Source organism: Dreissena polymorpha, chromosome 11, assembly GCF_020536995.1.
Source record: "Dreissena polymorpha isolate Duluth1 chromosome 11, UMN_Dpol_1.0, whole genome shotgun sequence".
Taxonomy (NCBI): domain Eukaryota; kingdom Metazoa; phylum Mollusca; class Bivalvia; order Myida; family Dreissenidae; genus Dreissena; species Dreissena polymorpha.
This window is the reverse complement of record NC_068365.1, coordinates 62,875,620-62,884,875: the sequence shown is the minus strand read 5'-3', so window position 1 is coordinate 62,884,875 and position 9,256 is coordinate 62,875,620. Positions and strand designations below refer to the sequence as shown.

Genomic DNA, 9,256 nt, shown 5'->3' with positions numbered 1-9,256 from the left:
TGGCATATATGATTGCTATGTACTTTCAGACATAAAGCATCGTGCTAGTGAAATGTTTTTGTTTATGTTCTGTACTGAAACTATGCCAATCGGTTCATTGAAGAATTCAAAACTCACCTCTGACACATCGGATAGCTATTACCCCGGAAAGCAACAACGTAATAAAACACAAAAAGCAATTCACAGCCGACATGCACAATTATATCAAATATATTTGCCACTATTTTAATTTATGCTATTTTCAGACGTCCGGCCCAGCTCTGCCGTTTGTTAGCGATTACATCACATATAATACTATTCTGTACCTCCACTAAACATTTTCTTTGAACCGGCTTTCCGTGCTTTTATTTTTCATGCATCGGATTGCGCAATTTATGACGTATGTCTTGTGACGTAATTTCTCCGACAAAATATACCCGTTTTAATTTAATTTTCTTGATGTTAAGGACATGTAGGACGTGGTGTTTTTTAAGTTATTTATTTGTTTAGAGCATCGAACGAATGCTAAAGGTATTTCGGATATTGTGTTAAGCATACATAATTGTAAACTTCGATAGGATTACAATACAATAGTGTAATTTAAAGTAAGTTTCGATAAAAGAATGGAATAATAGAAAATGGAAGTGAATATTGTTTTCACTTTTTTATTTGAAAAATTTAATAAACGTTGTCATGGAGGTAAGCGTGTCGTTTATACTAAATTAAGATTGTTTTTATAGTTCTTTTTAAAGCTGAAAAAGTGTCATCAACTTATTCTACAAATCGGTTTCAGTTGTGATCGATATTTCAATTAACCCAATTATGAACATCGTTTAACAAAAAAAAAATTCTCGATTATTTTGTTGATTTGTTACTCACTTGTATGATGCTAATGATAAGTTGCTCACGGCAAGCCTTGCCGTGTAAACCTTTATTCAACTTGTCGGACAAAGTTGAGTACGCGATTACACTTTCATGATATTATTTCATGTCTATTTGAACAACCATACACTGCACAACAGGGAGACATTTGTATTGATTATATTGCTTTGCATATTAAATCAATAACGCGTAACTGGGTTTCTTTGTTGCGCGACAAGATTGCGGTGCTTTTATGACGTGACGTCACAATGTTTTTCGTTTGCGCTTGAAGTTTTGGAAACAAAATATTTAAACACAATTAAGTGTTTAAAAAGACTTATACGCCAGAAATAAACATCGTTAACTAAAATCTATTTGACATATGCAAAGAACGCCATCGTATGTGGGTTTTTTAAGAAATTGTATATTTACCACTATTGCTTTGCTGCATTATTTTATGTAGCACTTTAACTATCATTACAGAGGCAGTGCAGTGGGTCAGTGATGTGATTGGGTATTCGTCGGCGATTGGACGCTACTATAATAAGTATCGGCAGTTTGAATATTCATTTACTCGAGCAATTGTTTGCAAGACGTAGAAGTTATTTGTATGGCTTCTATGGCGACAGGGCATTTAGATGAAACTATCATTGGAACCAAGTGTGCTCTATATCTGAACATATTGTTAACACAATATTGTAAACACATACAATAAGAATATGTTCTTTCATATATTATTTATAAATAATATTACCTGTCTTAAATATAGCAGTTTACACATTTATGAATATTTAAGTGCATGTTATTTGAAATATCATATCGTTGTGTTTGTTATTTGTTGATGCATGCCATTTATGCTGAAACAACATTTAAGCACAGCACAATATTCGCTGCAAAATGGTTAGGTGCCATGTCCGACTTTGCGTTTTATTATTTACGAATAACATCCTCGGCAGAGCGGAACCCTTCGTCCGTTTTTATAATCATCCCTCCCCGGAACATTTTTGTTATATGGGCCTCGCTCTGTGAAAAGGGGCTTAATATATGTGCGTCAATGGTCTTCTCGGATTAGCCTGTGAAGTCCGCAATGGGTAATAGAGTACGACACTGTCCGCTGTTATGGAATTTGCGTTTTAATGAAGTCTCTTTTGTACACGAAATGAGGTCTTTGCGGAAAGTTTCCTCATGATAAGCACGTGAGGAATGCACAAGCTAATCTTGGAGGACAAGTTCGCGCGTATTTTGTTCCAAGAACGCGGCTCATCAGGTGTAATTCGTTTTTCAGGTGGAGTGCGAAGCAAACAGAGGGTGTCCCAGATGTGTACCCTAGATACGCGGATGACAAAAGGGCATGGGCCCCAGATGTCATCGACGCAAACCAGTTCTTAATGGTAGGGAAATTAGACTGTTATTGAGCGATTGTATTGTCCTCCAATAGTTAGATTTATAAATCGTTTTTTAAACCAAAGTGTTAACGTCATATAATTAAACCGTAATAGCTTGGAAGTGCGTGACTTTTTAATGAATCATTGCTTTACAAGCACCGGTTTTTGTGCAATGTATTTCTCCGTTAAGACAAGACTTACGTTTTGAAACTATTAGTGTGTCCTCCTTAAAGTAATGCATAATTCAGTGCTTTAACTCGTAATAAACGTACCATCGTGAAATTTTGGTGGTCAGTTGAAGTTCGCCACTCCCGTCTACGTAACAAAAGTCGACGTCTACGAGACTTTCAATGCTGGCGGTGTCAAGGAAATTGGGTGCTTCGATTTCCAAGAAGAAATGTGGCCCAACGGAACAATGGTCGTTAACAGGAGGTGGAAATGGCTATGGTCGACGCCCCAAGTATCCGTTATTAAGTTTGCGAGGATATTTAGTCCATCGTTTGAGGTAAAAGAACGAACAGATAAGTTAAGTTTAGTAAGTTCAAACTTCTTTACCGATTTAAACACGCAATTATTTGCATGGACAATTCGAAGGCCCTTGACCCTAGACATAACCATGCTTATGTGCTTTGTCGTACTGTTGTTATTGTTTTGTATCTTACATACGGGTAATTGATAATTTGCATTAAATAAAATACTAGCTTCCACTATTTCTCTTCTGGTATTAGAACATGAGTTTCATTTTTCTGTTATATTTCGTAATGGTCGCGTAGAAAATTTGGAGACTTCATTACTTATATTTGAAGTATCGGAAGGAACGCATTAACGTATATCACAACTGACAAAAGAACAGTACGAACGTTTAAAGCGTGGTATTGACATAAATAGTACTCAATAGTACGTGACGTCCTTGTGATTACGCCACGTGTAAGGCATTCGCGTGTAACGGACACTGGTTTCGTTATACTACATAATCGAGTCATCAAGTCTGTACTCTTTAAACAAATCATCATATTTAACTCGAAGGCATGTTTAACACTTAGACTGTTGTTCTTGTTTTATCCTTTAGAGATATTGATGGGTCTCCACTTCTTAATCCCTGAACAATTATAAAGTAAGAGACTAAAGTACGACATTGCACTGAAAAAGTTACTCTCCAATACAAAACGGCCGGAAACAAGAAGTTGCACAAACAGTTTAATTTGATTTGTGTCAAGTTCTTTCTTCGTTTGTATTCTTTGTGTACATGACATGTCTTTTTATTTTTCTTTAATCGATCGATTCAGCTTAGAATGCCCTTTAAGTAAAGATATGGTTATTGGGATCCCAATGTACAAATTGTTGCATTTTTTGCGCTTAAATGTGTTGCTTTTACATTGAATTATTTGTGAAAAATATTTAGTGTAATATTAGGGTTATCTGTACGCATAAGGCGACTATACAGTAAGAGCGATGAATTCAGTCGCCATGCGCAAGAATATCTATCTCACTTCGCTCTTTCTATGTCAGAACACTCAGCTCTGAAGTCAAAGAAGTATCACCGCACTATTTTATGAATTTAAGTCAACTCATACAAATATGCGTGTAGTATATCTGATTTTCTCAAATTAATTGTTGCAGTGATTTCAAAAAACGTTTTGACGTGAATTAACAGAAAATTCCTTCCCCACCGGTAAACATACTTGAACGTGGTTCTATTTTCAGTCTACAATTCGTTGTTTCTCGGACACCATTCTGCTGGTTATCGACTGCACCGCTGCAAAAACCTGGGTGGAGATAGACGCTGTGAGGCTGAAAGGCTACCAGAGTGAGTTCGATAAGTGTCATGTTAACAAATAACGAAAATGTATATGCTTTAGTACACGCTTTTTGTACCGCTGTATTTAAATGACATATATGATTGCTATGTACTTTCAGATAAAAATCATCGTGCGAGTGAAATGTTTATAAGGTTCTGCACTGAAACTATGCCAATCTGTTCATTTAAGAATTCAAAATTCACCTCTGACACATCGGATAGCTATTACCCCGGCAAGCAACAACGTCAAGATCACAAAAAGCAATACACAGCCGACATGCACAACTATATAAAATATAATTGTCACTATTTCAATGAATACTTTTTTCAGACGTCCGGCCCATGTCTGCCGTTTGTTATCGATTGTATCACATATAATACTATTTTGCTTTTCCACTAAAACTTTTCTCAAAACCGGCTTCCCGTACTTTTGTTTTTCATGCATCGGATTGCGCTGTTTATGACGTATGTCTTGTGACGTAATTTCTCCACCGAAACATACCCGTTTTAGTTAAATTCTCTGAATGTTAAGGCCATGTAGGACGTGGTGTGTTTTAAGTTATTTATTTGTTTAGAGTCGTGGAGTCGTCTTGCAAAACGTGAGCATGTGAATGAAGTGCTAGAAGATGAGGAGGACAAGGCCGTTACAGCCGTTGAGTCCGCAGCAGCAAAGATGAGCATCAAGCAGCTACTCGCGCACGTTAGGAAATAGGTGAGAACACGATGTATGTTCGTGATATTTTAAATGAACACTTACGATAACAGAGGAGAACACGATGCAGTTTAATTGTAGAGTTATTGAGGGCTTCTGGAATATGTGAGAACGCAAGGCGAGTTTTTATTTATAATACATTAGATGAGAATCTATCTTCAATCATTTTGAGATATTTTCGCGATGCGAACATTTTGTATTTACACAATGAACCCATTGTTAAGACATGTTAAATGTGGGTACGTTTAAACAAATGCTTACTAAAAGACGTATACATATCGCAGAAAATAACATTTATATTATGAAATTGATTTTGCAGACTGGAAATCCGACTACGCTACCCCTACGACGACAACGGCAACTTGAAAAGTGAAGTTTTGAAAAAGAACATGCTAATGATATAATCCATCTTCAACAAACATCTTGTACACAAGCTTTGTGTCTGGTGTTGTGTTAATGCCCCCGGTAGGGTGGCATCAAGCAGTTGAACTGTCCGTCAGTTCGTCTATCAGTCTGTCAGTCTGTGCGTCCGTCCGAAAACTTTAACATTGGCCATAACTTTTGCAATAATGAAGATAGCAACATGGTATTTGGCATGCATGTGTATTTTATGAAGCTGCACATTTTGAGTGGTGAAAGGTTAAGCTCAAGATCAACCTTCGAGGTCAAAAGTAAAAAAATACAATGCAAGGGAAGTAATAAGCTTTAAAAGGGGGATAATTTCTGAACCTGCCCAATGATATATTGAAATTTTATTTAAAAGCGGCGTAATCGCTTCTCATCAAGACGACCCGGGTTTGATCCCCGTTCCCGGCGCATGTGAATTTGGTTGGTGGTCACCATACCGGACAGGTGGGGTTTCCTCCAGGTAATCCGGTTTCCCCCCCACAGCACAAGACAACCTCAAAATTAAAAATATTTCAGTAAACAATAAATAGCTAGAAATTGCAGCTATCATTCAAAATTCGTTTCAACTTTCGGGAGTCTAACATCTGATTAGGAAGGAGTGCTGGGACACACTCCGGGTCCTCACCTAATGCAGCCTCTGGCGCGGAGGGACCTCATAAACATTGAAATACACACACAGGGGCATTGGTTTCTGACAAACACATCTATTGTTTAAAAATAAAATTGCATTTTTATACCTGTTTGTGTTCTATTATTTACCTTTCAAATGTTTGAGATATATTGGCGAACGTTTGAGAAAGCTCATAGTGTTTTGATTCACAGTGTTTCAAACAACCTGGCATGGCCGTTAAAAATTAGCATTAAATTGTTTAACGAAAAAGATCTAAGTGACTTGTTCATTGATATTTCAAGAAGTTATTATGGTGGCTAACATATAGTATTCACATTGCTTAGTTCACATATAATTTTCAATAAACAATTACAGAACGTTCTACATCAATATATGGTTTGGAATTTAAAAAAATTGAGCTGAAGCTAAGCCTGTTTAAACATGCTTCAAAATGTTTAACCGGGTTATGTTTTTACTATTCTTCACATGTTTTACTTTTCGTACGAAGAATTTGATTGCTGGTAAACTTTGCTATGCTATGAAATACTGTTTTGTATTGAAAAACAATCTCACGCATTCATCATTTTCATAAATGCTATACTACCATTCTTTCAAATATGTCTTAAGCATAATATTTGTAAAAAATTGCGGATCTTCATAGTCAATTTAGTATCAACACACATTAGCACTACGAAACAGCAGTTATTTACAAATGTAGTACAGCAAGCATAATGGAATACTTCAATTACATGTTTGCTAGTTAAATATACTGAACTATCAGGATATTAATAAGAGTTACAAACATTCATTCCAGTTTGATCAATACTACGTCAGACAAGCGACATCTTAAATGACAATTATGTTTGTTTATACATTGACCTTGTTGTTCATCCTCATGATCTAGATTAAATTGGTTTAGATAATTCCAAAACTGAGATTACGTTTTATCTTCTCATCTGCATTATTCGTACCCGTCAAGTTAACTTGATTCCATAGCGACGTTGATGTTGTCCTCCTCTGTTATACGTATTTTTAACTTCTTCTGTTTCACAGGACGTGTTAATATCAGCTACCAACATGTCCCTGTATACTATTTAACGTCAGCTCCAACTGATTATATAACACGTTGTGCAAATGTTATCTCACCACAATTGAGTCTTTTTTAAGCGTAACAGATAGTATTTATTGAATCGTGTGTCCGCAATTGGCGCATCATACTCTTTATACAACGAAAGTTTCTACCGCCTCCGCACATGTCTTCATTGCGTGAATACTGTGATAATTGCGTTGGTATTTATAGAAACAAGTTGATACCTAGCTTGGCATAGTGCTTCATATCATAGTACTGAGCTTGTGCTTTGGACGCGCGAGTGTTATCTCGTATACTGATGATCTATTAACTTCACAAGATATTATTACAATTATACATATGTGATTGTTTATGGAATTGTAAACATGTTTAACTTTATCATATCAACTACCTGCTGATTATAAACCACTCAATGCACACTTCAGAAGAAATCATATTTATGTCAAGATCCCTTTTCAGTTACTCTGCTTTTAATTTGCATTATTCAGTGGTTAAATTGCATTTTTAAAAATGCAAAGTTAGTTTACCATCGTCTCGAAATACCTACACGTTTAGAGTATAATGTATGGCCACAAGTGTTGCCTGATCTATTTTAAAGCAAGCAGTAAAGGGCATGGTTGACTTATACCATGACACGAGCAAACTATTTCAGTTGATTTTGCAAGCAAAATACTTATTTGTATTCGTTTTTTTATTTATCCTGTTATTTTTGCCCATGATGTTTTTATTTCTAACTTTATAATAAATACGGAATACGTTACAAAATCAGAAAATATTGATCATAATTAGTGATTAAAACAATAGTGAGACAAATTATATTAAACCATTTTAATGCCACCACAGTATAACCTCAATCTTAAATCCACACATGCATGTTCACGAGATAAGTGACCTTGAACATACTAATAGCGTGCCAACGGTATCTGAAATCAAACATCGTATATGACAAAGTTAGGAACTACGAACTATTACTTGTGTATTTAAACTCCTCAGGCTTGGGGTGGGGTAAATTTCGTAACCAATAACATTAGTTTTTAAATACACATAAACATCGATCGTTATAATTGAATAAAAAGCTTGATTAATGTAGGGCGTACGCTTGGAGTATCACAACGGTCCACTCGCGCAATACGATGCATGATGCTGAAAGATCCGAATAATGTTATTTTGACGGTCTAACAAAGTAAACCCACCACCACCTGATATACCTACCACATTATTTTGTTTTAGATATTTCAACAGTTGTAGTTCAAATTACTTCATTTTGAAGTTAACTTATAGGGCCTTTATTTTTCAAGGATTGCACGAAATATTCGAATATGACAGTAAAGATAGTGCACAAGTCTCGTTTGCTGACTGATCGTCTATATGTTATAAGATTTTTGCAAATTTTAAATATAATTTAAACATTCAAACATAGAATCCGAAATAAATATATTTGTTTTGCCGTTCTTATGCGAAATATAGATAAATGTATACTACAAATCCATCTCTTAAACATGTATACATGTATACCCGTGTTAACATAATTATATTCGCTGGCTAAGTTTCATTACTGCCGGTTGTTTAGTGTAATTATGCGTAATGATACGTTCATGTCTTATAATCTTGTCCATTAAAATATCTGTGAAACTATGCCGAAAAATAAAAAAATGAGCTGATTCATTTGTTGTTATTTTTTTGCAATTAAGAGCAATGTTCTCAAATACTGTATTGTCTTATTTTTTAGGTGGTTTCTATTTGAATGTTTTATCATTTTGAAAAAGATACTCTTTTAAGGATACCTTACATTTGTTTACAAGCTTCGGTGTCTGGCATTTATTACTCATAATAATGGCGGACGAAACATTTTGATAAATTCTACCAAATTAAGTAGCAAAATTCATTTCCTACAAAAAAGGTAAAAATTTAACACGTTTTAAGTGGATGTTCTATAATGCAGCCACGTGAAGCGTCTTTTGAATCCAATCATACAATTATGTCGGCTTTCAAAATAATGATACAAAAATTAAAAAAACACTTTCAAACCGTTGTAACATAACAGTAAATAGTGGTAATCTATACGATATCTGCAAAAATTGAATATGAGACCGTGCATCTAAATTAAATAGAAAGCTGTACAACTTGGGTACCTATTTTCGAATAAAGATTATAAGCTTTTATTTAGGGCATTTGCAGTACTCTTCTTTACAAAAATCGACTGACAAATGTGTTATAATATGGTGTAAACATATCATGAATATGTTCAGTACAAATATTAGGTTTTTTTGCATTGCATTTAGTTTTATGGAATAAAAATTGTGTGTACAAATAAAATATTGTGCTTTCGAAAAATAACACGTTATATATATTATAATAAAATAAATACTGGTAATGATGGACCAAAGCGATCATATTGGTTCAGTCAATGGCG

General features: G+C 35.0%; 1 protein-coding gene across 1 annotated transcript; it reads left to right on the top strand.

Annotated features, from left to right (window-relative positions):
- The first annotated feature begins 400 nt into the window (after positions 1-400).
- On the top strand, positions 401-5,877 carry LOC127851325 (uncharacterized). The gene is made up of 6 exons (XM_052385032.1): positions 401-510; positions 1,324-2,231; positions 2,521-2,730; positions 3,930-4,032; positions 4,599-4,735; positions 5,055-5,877. Exons 2-5 carry the CDS (start codon positions 2,229-2,231, stop codon positions 4,733-4,735), a joined length of 453 nt encoding a protein of 150 aa, XP_052240992.1. The 5' UTR covers positions 401-510; positions 1,324-2,228; the 3' UTR covers positions 5,055-5,877.
- Positions 5,878-9,256: the final 3,379 nt, after the last annotated feature.

What these genes read in the sequence shown, in the direction of transcription:
- LOC127851325 (XM_052385032.1), top strand. An exon ending in TATTTAGTCCATCGTTTGAG is followed by an intron (nt 2,731 to 3,929) that starts GTAAAAGAACGA and finishes TTCTATTTTCAG; the next exon opens with TCTACAATTCGTTGTTTCTC. An exon ending in GAGGCTGAAAGGCTACCAGA is followed by an intron (nt 4,033 to 4,598) that starts GTGAGTTCGATA and finishes TTATTTGTTTAG; the next exon opens with AGTCGTGGAGTCGTCTTGCA.